This window comes from Netta rufina (assembly GCF_964035555.1).
Source record: "Netta rufina genome assembly, chromosome: 2".
Classification (NCBI taxonomy): domain Eukaryota; kingdom Metazoa; phylum Chordata; class Aves; order Anseriformes; family Anatidae; genus Netta; species Netta rufina.
Window position 1 is genome coordinate 18,900,063 of NC_140124.1, and position 12,855 is coordinate 18,912,917.

General features: G+C 43.1%; 1 protein-coding gene across 1 annotated transcript; it reads right to left on the reverse strand.

The window, feature by feature from the left end:
• Positions 1-8,208: 8,208 nt before the first annotated feature.
• OTUD1 (OTU deubiquitinase 1) lies at positions 8,209-10,760 on the reverse strand. Its single transcript, XM_084281327.1, has one exon. The coding sequence runs from the start codon at positions 10,672-10,674 to the stop codon at positions 9,406-9,408; it is 1,269 nt and encodes a 422-aa protein (XP_084137453.1). The 5' UTR covers positions 10,675-10,760; the 3' UTR covers positions 8,209-9,405.
• Between the last annotated feature and the right edge of the window lie 2,095 nt (positions 10,761-12,855).

The following is a 12,855-nucleotide window of genomic DNA, read 5'->3' on the forward strand; positions in this document are numbered from 1 at the left end:
AGATTTCTATTCATATGTAATCTCTGGGTGGGAAAAGGCAGCACTTTGCAAAAAAAGTTAGAAAAACATTTTTATGCCATGCAAATTAAAGTCAAGTTATAACTGGCATGTAAAGCCTGCTGGTCAAGCCATTCAAAAACACTACACATTCACTTGCTACACTTGAATCTCAGAGATAGACACCTTGCTTTCATTTTTGTTCACACAGCACTAATTCTCTCTTCATGGCACTTAGGAATTGTGTAAGCATGCACAGTTAGTATAAGGAATATTTAGAAAGAATAAAGGCTCTCTAGAGAAGGCTTCCAGTCTGAAAAGATTTTTTTCCAAGAGCCAGCCTTTTTGTAGTAAGAGGACAGAAATCTGTTCCTAATCTTTCTGGTATATATATAAAATTTCATGTCTTTTTCTTAAATTGTGTTTTCACACAATTGTTCTTCCTCATCTGCAATCACTACAGATGCCTGCATGGAAAAGGGACCTAGACATAAGATCTGGCCTCATATCACAACTTCACTTAAAAAAAAAAAAAGGAAAAAAAAAAAGGAAAAAGAAGACTGAAAGTTAAATGACCATGTCAATAACTTGTTGTTGTTTGTTTTTTGCTGTTTTAAAGCACCCATGTATCATTCCATACCACAAGATATTCCTCTCTCCTCCTTCCTTCCAGTTTTGATAGTATTCACCATCACTGGAAACAGAACCCGACATTTTCTCCCTACACAATAAAACACATAAAAGTTTATGAGGGGATTAAACATATAATGGTGGCAGTAAATAGACTGAAACAAATATCTGAACAGAATATAAATCTGAATTGAGGGTTGAATTTGGTGAAGAAAAAAAAAAAAGAAAATATTTAATTCTGCTGAAGATCTCGAGGTGATCAAACATCTGTGGCATTTTCGGGGTTGTAAAATGCCTCTATGGCTAGCTATAAAGGACTGGTGATATAGTTAGAGTCTGTAGGAAAAAAAAAAAAAAAAAAAAGGTATAGCAGGCTTGGAGCAGATTTGAAGATTTTTATCTGAGAGATTTTAATGGAATTCTGAGAGGGCCTGATTCGATGTTTCTGTAGTATATAAAACCTTTTTCCTCACACATCATCCTAGACAAGGGTGATATAAGACACCGGTGGAAGGATCAATGAGACACATTGGAGCATGAGTTTCTCTGCACAGTAACAGCACCTGCTTCATGTCTACCTCCTCTATCAACATCAAGCGACTGCAGATTTGATATAGCTGCTGGTTGGCTACAGCCCAATCCAGGGAGCACTGTGATAAAGCACAAAGGCTTGAGGAAGCACAAAAAGTCTTAGCAGAGATTAACTCAATCCCTTGACTGAAGTAGAGCATCTACTTACTTGGTCTCATGGGCTAAAGGTCTGGTTGGCAGAATGATTGCCACTGCCAAAATTTCTCTTGTATTAGCTGTCCCTGGAAAGGCCTGGTTTCTTTCAAATGCAACATACCTGGAGCAATTTCTCTTTTGTCACCTGAGTCTATCTAGTGCCATACATCACGTAAGCTTCCAGACAATAACAAAAAGTCTGAAGTTCTCTGTTACAAGCAGATATTTACCCACCAAATAACGTCATAGAAATTAGAGTTTCAAAGGAGAATGTGAAGAGTGGGTTTGAGAAAACCTGGGCAAAGCCAGCCCCAAGGAATGGGAGGCCATCCAGCATTCACAGCTGCCCAGCCGCATGCTGTAGTTGGCTGGTGGTGGATCTCACATGCAACCAAAGTGTATTTCAGGTACATCCTGTAACTTCAGGTTTGAGTATACAAATAATATTCAACGCAGTGTACAATCTGCATCAGTTAGGTGTTGCTATGGTCTGGTCATGCATCTCTGCTAAGCCTCTTATTTGAAATTACAGGGACTTTTGTGACCTGTACATAAAACTACATGTCAATGAATGAACTTTTGGGCACTGGTTAATGCAGAATGTGTGGTTATTGTTAGACAGAGAAAGCTGATGTATGGACAAACTAGTGCTGCTCACTTCAGGAATCATATTGCCCCTTAACTTCTCAACCTAACTAACCACGCACCAGGCCTGCCAAAGATAAAGTGTTAAAACTACTTGTTATTTACATTTACACATTTACATTTATTATTACATTGTCACATAAGATAAAGCTGGTAGAGAATTATTGCAATTCTGCCCAATCATTTTATGCTTAGTTTAGTTGTAAAATTTGACATTCTTTTGGTTTTTGTTGAAAAGACAGTGGAAATAAAGTGTTTGGAAGAACATATATCCTAGGCTATCCCAACAGCCCCCTCTGTGATAATGTGAAGCTTTCCAGAATAACTATTTCCCTTTAAGATATTAATTCACTTAGCTAACAGTGCCCAGATTTGCCTATACCCCATTCTGAAACATGTTTGTTTCTCTGGAGAGAACTATATCAAGCTCCTCTACAAGGGGAGAAAAACAACTACACAAATCCTTTCAAATACTCAATCAAATACCTGTGGTTTGCTCCCATTTACTAGCAATTTCATATGTTACAGGGCCTCTTTGGTGCAGCTGCTGTGAACCACTAGCTGAAAATTGGAAATCTGCTATGAATCATATTCACATGAATTGTTGTAAGTTTATACAAAAGGACAGCTACTTAATTGAGAAAGCATCCATAAATATTTACTTCCTGATAGGCAAGATAAGCTGCATACCAAAAAAAAAAAAAAAAAGAGAGAGAGATGATGTTTCCAGTTCTCGGCAAAGCGTATGCTCTCAGTAGCTGCCAGCAGCACTGCTTATCATGTAAGTCCCAGACAAAACTGCAGCTTTGTTGGTCTAAATGGTCTACAGTATAAAAGATAGTCTATTAGCCAAGGAAAGTTCCCTTCTGTGGGTATAAATCTGGAGTCAAAGGTCTTATTCTAAACATATTCAACCTATCAGTTTGGGAAGAATACTAGCCATATGCACAAATATTCCTTACATAAAGTTAAGATTTTTTTCCCTGGTTAGTAGACATGATGGGAAATAAATGAAAAACAACAACAACAACATTTCTTCCTGGCTCCTAATAGCAGAACATTATTTTCATTTTTAATCTACCAATATTATTCTCGCGTGTTTCCATCCTCAGCTGAGTAAAAACATAACTCGTGAGCTAACATTGATAATAAATGCAAGTGCATTAAAGCTTTCAGATCAGTGGTCACAATGCTACACAAGCTGACATAACCACCTTCCAGAGCAAAACAAGTCCTTTCACAACTGCTTCATTTCAGGAACCACCTTTCCCTCCAATTATACACAAGCAGCAAAACAGCTGTCAACTCCTAAACTCACTCACATGTCTGACCTAATTAGGCTTTATTGTACAGCATAACTAGTTTCTGGGATCAAATATAAAAGGGTAAAAAATCATCAATCAATAGAAAATGAAATTAAAAGGAATGAAAAGACTGTAGGTAGGGTTTGCAGGAGCAATACTGTGGGTAATCAGGACAAACAATTTTGTCATCACTCCTACCTTAAGGCAAGGTCAGCCTCTGAGAGCAACCTAATCCGGTGGAGCTGAAGTTTGGCAGGAAGGCAAACAAATGATATAAACAGTTTAGTCAATTGTTTAGTCAAAGCTCAACTTCTAAGTTGTATGGAAAACAGAGAAATAGAAAATGTATTGTATTATTTATTTACAAAAGGAGTACATTTTAATCACCATCTCTCTGAAAAAAAAATATCAAAAGAAGCTCTGTTGGAGTTCCAAAGCTCATGTTATTTCTAAACTTGAGCAGAGCATCCGAAGTATTGCTCTTAGCCATATTAGGTTAAAGTAACAGTGCTCTCTAAGTTCCAAACTTTAGCCAGAGATCCAAAAACATGTGCTTTCTTGCTCAGTAATGTCAGCTAGTTGAAGAGCTGAAAAAAAAAATGAAGGTTTATGTCCAGAAAAAAGCAGAAGTTATGTGCAGGAATAATGCTGGACCCTTGAACATGTGAAGAGAATATGGTCTAAATAATGGCATTTTGGATCAATTAAAAAAAAAAAAAAAAAGTATTTCAAATGTTTTTGCTGTCTCAAAAATCTGCTAACATGTGCCTTATTTGATTTTTAAAATTACATTGGTTCTTGTAAAGCATTTTGCTAGTGGCCCACGCTTTAAGTCACTAGCATGTAGCAACTCAGAGTTCACAGGCAAGCAAAATGCTCTGGCTTTGTTTGTGAAATTCTGATTTTTATTTTTTCTGAGATACAGTGCTGCATCTCTTATCTTTTATCATCTTTTATCTACAGCCCCAAAAAGCTTGGCAGGAGAAGAAATCAGCAGCTAAGCACCAAGAAGCAGCAGCAATGAGGCAGATGCGTGCTGCCACCAGAAGACAGCCCAGAGCCACCCCACGTCACAGGGAGCTGTGGTTGGAGGTGAACACAGGAGGTGAAGGACAGGAGACAACCTGGGCACCTTCACAACCATCTCCACATCTCCAGCGTTCACCCTCATCCACGTTCCCATCCAAATTCATCATTCCTTACTGCAAATGCCACTCGTTACACAGCTAAACTGTGCTGCAGTGCTGAAGGTTCAAACGCTACCAACCATGCCTTGTAAGAAGGACACAACTGCCTATTTTCTACAACTCCCATTATAAACTATAGGAAATAAAATCCTCATTGAAAGCATAGTGGTTTAAAAATAGGCACTAAAAATGAAGGAAATGCCAATTTTTAAATGAGCTCTACTTGTGTGCATGCATCATGCTACTACGATTGCACACAAACTTTTTCTCCAGAGAAGCCTCATCTTGTTCAGCAGTGAGGATAAATACATGAGGAGGCAGGATAATAACCACTCGTGCAGCCTGAAACCTGGAATATGCCAGTGTTTTAATTCTGTAAATTTACAGTCTGAGCATCACGAATGGGTTTCCTTGTATGTATATATATATTTATATATATATATATAAAAGAATTTAAATCCTAAATCTGGAAAAGATATTTAAGTATATTATTATTAATATACATCAAGGACAATATCCTACTGCTTTTTTATGTCATTAATACTATAAACTTGTTTCAAAAAAAGAGAATATAAAATAAAACTGAACATTAAATACAAAAGCCACTTTTTTAAAACTAAAATGCATATATACGTTATAAAGCAGCCTGTATATTACTAAAAAGGTCAAAGTTAAAACTTTTCTGCTTCTTTTAAGAAGTCATCATGACTACAGAATTGCGTCTGACAGAGCTGATGTTCTTTCAAACTATTACTCAAAGCCTTTCTGCATGCTGCATACTCTCATATAACCATACCATTAAAAAATGGGAGAATCTTTTAACATCAAAGCTGAGGTTGTTTTGTTTTGTATTATAATTACCTATGCTTATTAATCATATCAATAAATTGTTAACTATGATTGAAAAATACAAGCAAAATTAATATCTTAATATCTTAAGCAAAAATGAATGCCAGATACTTGTCCCTATTACTGGATACCTATGGTAATTTTCTAGTCAGATTCAGATGTGCACTCTGGCACACCACAAAACAAAAATTAAATTTTTATCCTCGAGAATCCTATCAACCAATTCCAGCATAGTAAGAGCAAAAGCAGACAGAAGAAACATTTGGATGCAGATGGTACATATACAAGGGGTACTGGAATGCACCTTTATTAACAACTGACATGAATGTAACAGATTTATCTTTTACACGTGTGGTGTACTAGTAAATTACAACAGAAGAACTAAGCCCAGTAGCTGGCATTAGGCAAATTTATACATCCTACTGAGTTACTAAGCACAAACAATCATCCGCTGAACTTTCCAAGAAGAAAACCATTGACTGAGATGGAGAACAATGACACTTGAACATTTTTTTCCTTTTCCACTCGCACTTCTCCACTTCCATTTTGGAATGTGTTCATTTTACATAGAAACCAGTTCCATTCTTACAAACCCTGTTTTGTGTACCAGTTCCTGATCAAGACACATAAGGATTATAGTATACTCATTGTACATTAATAGACAAAATGACATGGCCTTGCAACCTAAGAAGCACCTGTCATGAAGTATTCGACGTACCATCTAGCTCCCAATTCTATTAGAGGATACAGGAGAAGATGGCATCACAAAATTTTATGTTGACTTGGAGCCTGCTGGAGCAGACTCCAATTCACGTTTGCTCAGTTGAGAATTAAACCATTTTCTACCCCGCTTAAACAACCACAGAACTAAATACTCGAAGCTCTCCTTCTCACTTATTGCCCATAATGAGTCTGTTGACCAAAGTCCCCAGACAGGTCTAAGGATTAGCTGGGCTATACAAGTGATTACCCAAGGTTAAAATAATCTGGTACTGAAATTATGAGCAAGGGCAACATTTGTTCTTCCTTAGTTACTGCAATCAGTAACAGGCATCAGTAAGGGATCGACTCGTGCTTTTGCTTGTAAAGTAATTTCAAATAGGTTCAAATACATGTTTGTCCAAGGTAGGATCCCTGCCACTGTGCAATACTACTGCTCAGGCAAGCTGCCACTAGCTTGCAGCTGAACTCAGTGTCTCAGCTGAAGTTTAAACAACGGTGTTAGAAAGAAAAATTCACTTTCCACATGCCTTAAGTACCTACCATGCCATGTTTCCATTTAAAGTTGACACAGTATGTAAGGTGAGCCACAAAACAAAGTACCTTGTTATATGCTTCAGCAAAACATCCCTAACAGCTCTGCAAATTATTTCAGCAAGTAATATTTATTTATTTTTTAATTCCTTAAAGTTATATGTATGCCATTCAACCATGCAATGGCATCAGAACTACTAAGGAACCCTCTGGGAACTTATCCCAGAGTTCTGCGATGTTCATTTTACTGCTACTTTTTTGTTGCTCGCTTAAGAGATTTTTTCTTTCTCAGAGAGTGAACACCAGGCAATACCAATCCTTCTTTGCTTAGCTTACTCCATGAGTGTTTCTAAGGTTTGTTCGGTTTATGATATAGCTGAAACTGGTAATTTTAAAAGACCTAAAATAAAATGAGTTTCTTTAAATAAGTTTGGGATATTGACAACTTTGGCCAACCAGCCCCAAAACCTAAAGTCTGGAAACAATGTTTTTGACATCAAACACATCCTTGATACACAGTGACGCTGTGTATCATTTTTGTGCTTAGTGACAATTTTGTGCTCAGTCACCTGAGTAGCTGTCTTCCTCATCAGCTATCTGTTTCACATTAACACACCCATGTTCCCACCTTTGCCTTGTTCTCACCCCATAACTCAGCTTTCCAGAGATTCAGTCAAGTTAGGCAATAATGGGCTAGCAAGACTGCTCTTCCCACCATCATTAGGCCTTTAAAGGAAGAGTATGATTGCACGTATTTAAAAAAAAAAAAAAAAAAAAAAAAAAAAGCTGTGAGGGGGGAAGAGGGGAATATACTCAGCATGTAACACTTCAATTTTTTGGAAATTATACAAATTTATTACACTTCCTCTTTGCAATGTATAAGAGTACCAAATATACACATGATCAGCCCTGCAGCTCATTATCAGAACACGTGTGCTAAATTAAGACTGCAGCATTTCAGCTGCTTAGTTCATCTTTAATCCTAATTTTAAGCCAGTCCTCTCCTGTTGTTTAAGGATGACCTAGTATTTTTAGAGGAAAGATAGCTGTAAATACACACGCACACACAGTCCTGCTTAACAGCTTGCAAGGCATTTCACTATTCTAAAGGAAGGAAAAAATTTGTATTTCCTTTTATTACCTCCATCCTAGTAACAGGAAAAGCATTAAGAGGTATCTATAGTGACGGGGCTAATCTAAAATGTCTGGGACTGGCTGCAGAGCAGAGGCTCCTCAACCACCGAGGTCCAAGTGCAAGTCTGCATGGGCCCACCAGGGAGCTGGCTCATCACAACCAATATTATCACCACTGCAGGTACCACGTTTGGGAACCCCTCTTCTAAGACATAACGTACAAAAATGTTTCTCATTGGCAAAGATAAATGCTAAGATCTCTTTCATTCACAACAGAATTCTATCATTGCATGTTTGCATTTCTTTCATGCATTCACAGGCACCAGAATTATCAGTTGTTCATATTTGTCAAGTATCATGTCCCTGCCTCCTGCCTATTAACTGGGGAAACTAGGACAGAGAAACTACATAAAAGTCCTTGGGAATCAACTTGCAGATTTTCACCACACCAGGAATTCAAAGGGTGCAAGAAAGAGCACACGTAAAATTATATTCTTTATTCATTCCATTTTAGCTGAGAATACTCCTATTATACAAATACAGTATAAATTCCAAAATCACAATATATTACAAAATAAAAAAGTACAAACTGCATTACTTAATAAATATATCTAACAAGTTAATCAGAAAGTAGAAGAAACAGAATTCAGATCAGAAACATTTAAATGTTTGACCCAGCAAACCATACAAATCTCAATTTAAATACTTTTTAAATGCAGAACACCGCTCCTGATTTCTTGATTAGAAAATAAAGTTAAATGAATAAAATGTTGTGATCAGATAATGATTTGTTGGTGCAACAGAAGTGCCAAAAAAGAAGCAGGGCTTGTACAAAAGACACTATAACCCCAGAAACCAGACACAAACACTGAGGTGCAGCCAAGGCAATTATTGCCGAAGCGGGAGGCTATTATCTAGTCACAACATTCTATTGCAAGTTAATGTTCTGTTATTACAGATAAATAACATAAATGGAGCAGAGGGTAAGCCAACCAGGCAACAAGAGGCCAGTTTACTCAAAACAGTAATTAAATACAGAAGAGTCAATTGCTCCCTGTACTGTTCATGTGAGCTGCATTCCAACCGGCTCAAAGGACCTGTTCTGTGCTGGAGGCAGAGAAAGCAACTGTTTTGAAAAGCAATCTTTTCAGACTTTGCCGCACTTCTAGAGAAACTATTGTTTTGCAAGAAACACCCACAAAGCTTTCACCAGTTAGGGAGAGTTGTTTGACACTAACTTCATTTGGTAGAAATATAAGGTTTATGGGTTTAAAAAAAAAAAAAAAAAAAAAACACAGCAAAAAATAGCTGTTACATCATAAGCCTTATCTACAAAAACTGTTTACAAATGTTTTTGGCTGTACAGCTCAAAGCCAGATACTAACACGAGATGTAGAAGATGGAGGTAACAGTTTAAAAATATTGTGCAAAAAATACATTCTTATAGAAAATAGAGAAACAGTGGGGAGGGAAAACACATACACGGAGAATCTGCTGGCAAATAATCCGAGGCTAAGGTTCTTTTTACAACAGAATATTACAAATACGTTTGGATTTATCCCCCACAACCTGTGGCTCTTCTCACAATCTGGGGTGCTGCTGCTTCATTAAGGATTAAGGCATCACCATCACAGCCAGCGCACCTTCCGCCAGTCCATCAGCCCACGGGCCGGGTGGTCTCACGAGCAGGCGTTCTGCTCGATGTACATCTTGGACAGGGACACTGCCATGGACTTGGCCAGCTCCTCGTCCCGCCTGCGCTGCACCTGAGTCTGTCTGCACCACGCCTCGTACTCCGGGTTGGGGCACAGGCGGTCCAGCACGGCATCGTAGTGCCCGTTGCTGAGCCAGCTCAGCCAGATGCTGGGCCGCGTCGGGTCCTCGGGCCCCAGGTAGTGAACCATGGTGGACACGGTGGGGCTCTCGGGCCGGCCGCCTGTCGTCAGGTGGATGTTCACGTTGAGCATCTGCCCCATGGCCAGCAGCTCCGGGTAGCCGGCCCAGGCTCCGTCCTGCGCGGCGGCGATGAGGAACTCTCCCACGTCGCCCTCGATGATGGGGCTGAAGTGGTCCAGGTGGTCGGCGATGTAGTGCACCGTCTGCTCGCGGAGCTCGCCATGCAGCCGCTGGTCGCCGTACAGCGCCTTGCAAACGGCTCGGTACAGGCAGTTGCCGTCGGGGATGATGTGGAAGCGGAACCGGCCCTTCTGCCGCAGGTACCCGTCCTGCTTCTCCACCTCGGCCAGGTACAGCGCCAGCTTCTCGCTGCGCTCCGCTCGCCCGCACAGCCCCCGGGGAGGGCAGGGGGCCACACGGCCGCCTTCTTCCTCCTCCTCCTCCTCCTTCTCCTCTCCCTCACGGCTCCGGGGCCTGCCGGCGGCGGCCTGCAGCGCCTGGCGGTGCTCGCTGAGGCGCAGGCTGCGGTTGCTGGGCTCCTCGGCGGGCCTGGGGACGGCGGCGGTGGCGACAGCGACCGAGGCTTCTGCTTCCCCCGGGGGCTGCCGCACGGCCTCCAGGACTCCCTCCAGCCAGGCCGGGCCGTGCGGCGGCTCCGTGCGGGCCTCGCCCCGCTGCACGCCCCGTACGGGCACGACCCGCTCCAGCGGGCGGCGGCGCCGGGCGGCCACGGCGATGTGGGCGCAGGAGCTGTAGTGCGGGCCGGCGGGGCTGGCCGCCGGCATCACCTGCAGGCAGGAGGAGAAGGCGGGCATGGCGCTGCCGCTCCCGGCGCTGCTGCTGCTGCTGCTGGTGCTGGTTGCGGAGGCGATCCCGGAGCCGTCCTTCGCCGGGCTCCCCGCGGCCGGGCCGGGCCCCGCGGCTCCGCTCTTGGGCGCCTCAGCCGAGGGGGGGGGTCCCGGCGGCAGCGAGACCTTGAAGACGGCGGTGGCGGTGGCCGGGGGAGCGGCGCCCGGCGGGTAGTGGGTGATGACCGAGCTGTACAGCTGCATCCTCGCCGCCCCCCCGCCGCTTTATAGGCGGCGCTGCCGCAGCCGGGGCGGGGAGCGGGGAGCGGCGGGGGTAAAAATAAACGCGGGCATCACCCCCTGCCCGCCCGGCCCTCCCCTCCCCTCACAGCCCGGCCCGGCCCGGCCCGGCCCTGCCCCTCCCCGCCTCCGCCGCCCCCAATTCCGCCTGCGCCACAAGCGCCGCGCGCTCCCGCCCCCCCCCTCCCCTCTCCGCGGGCACGCGCGCGGCGGGCCCGGGCCCTTCTGGAAGCTGCTGGAGGCCGGGCCCGGGGGGGGGCGGGGCCGCCGCTGTGTTTACCTCAGGGCCTGGGCACGTTGGAATGCCGGGGGCGGGGCTTCGTGAGGCCACGCCCCCCCCCCGAGCTGCCTTAAGGCGTCCATAACGCAGTTGGGGGCGGTGGGCGAGTAGCACAGGGGGGAAGGTTGAAAACGTAGCTTAAAAAGATCACGGGGAATTTTCCTTGTTCCTATCTTCATTAAATAATAAAAAAAAAGTCTTAACTAAGAGAATCACTCGTGACCACAGTGTCAAAAATAACTGCTTCCTTGGAGCCTTAGGTGTCGTTTGAACGCACGTCCAGTGATACCCCCAACACCACACATCATTTCATTTTTGTTCAGAAAATATTTTATGATCTCCTCACCTTTCACACAGAGTGAAAAACGCCAAAATCCTCGATGCTAAAAACTGGGGGTGCTTAAGGGCACAGTCCTCAGATCTGCTTTCCCTTTTTGTTTTGGCTAAAACACAGCATCCGATCCCATGCACTACGGGGAGCCTTTTCCTAAAAATTTAGTCAACACGTACCCAAAATCCTTGCCTCTGAAGTGTAAGAGGTGTATCAGATCTGAATCAAATCCCTGATTTCCCTGCCCCAGCCAGCAAGCTGACACTTCTGGACAAATGGCAATGGGCATCAGCCAGGAGCACTTCTGGCAGCTGCTTACGGGGCGATAAGGTATTACAGCTGCTCTGAAATTACAGAGTGACTCCTGTATTTCTGAATGTTCAGCACTCTGCCTTAAATATAGCATGTGAGATCAGCCAGTGAATCTGTATTTCTGGATGACAAATGGCTCTGAGAGGAAACAAACAAGCCAAGTGGTAGTAAATTGAAGTGCTTACCTCCTTAAAACGAAGGCCTGGAGCAAAAGAAAGATTCCTGCGTAGTTTTGCTTCTTAATCAAAATTTTACAGGGTATATTCCCAAGCTAAAATGAATTCTAATATATTCAGAGGTGATCTAATGTAAAATCACTGGAAGTTGTCCCTTCCCAGAGGGTTTTAAATGTGCCAATAGCTGTTCACTGTGGGGTTTTTGCGTTGTTACTGTAATAAAGATGTACATTACTTAATGCTCACCAGCTCTTCTGCCCACATATTTTACTTTAAAAAACGTATGTCTACATTTTTGCTTAGTGAATCGTTCTGCCCACAGGTGAATGCCAGAGGTGACTTCAGGGTGGTGGGTTTAAGGTCTTAAATAGTATGGTAAATGAGTTGGGGGGAGGGGGGAGGCACAGAGAGAGGCAGCTCTTTCTGTTAGAGAGCACTAAATGGATGCAGGAGAATAACTTCTGTTAAAAATGAGTGCTGCAGTTTGAATACGCAGTACTGCCGTTTTCTGTCTCCTAGGATGTTACAGAAACTCCCAATAATGACTGTTCCACCTGTCCAAAACCATAGGTTATTTGGAACAGTGGTACAGTAACTGATGGGCAGCTGTTTTATTCTGATTGTTAGTTACAATGAGGTACAACATTTGTGGTGCTTCCTTTGAGGAAAGAACCAGATTCATTATGTATGCCCAAATCTCCATCGTGTTAGTATTCTGATCACAGAATCACCGAATTGTAGGGGCTGGAAGGGACCTCCAGAGATCATCACGTCCAACCCCCCTGCCAAAGCAGGTTCCCTAGAGCAGGCTGCACAGGTAGGCATCCAGATGGGCCTTGAATATCTCCAGAGAAGGAGACTCCACAACCTCCCTGGGCAGCCTGTCCCAGTGCTCCATCACCCTCACCATGAAGAAGTCCTTTTGCATGTTGGTGCAGAACTTCCTGTGATCCATTTTTTGACCATTGCCCCTTGTCCTGTCCCCACAAACCAGTGAAAGGAGGTTGGCCAAATCCCTCTGTCTCCCACACTTATCCCACTGGCCT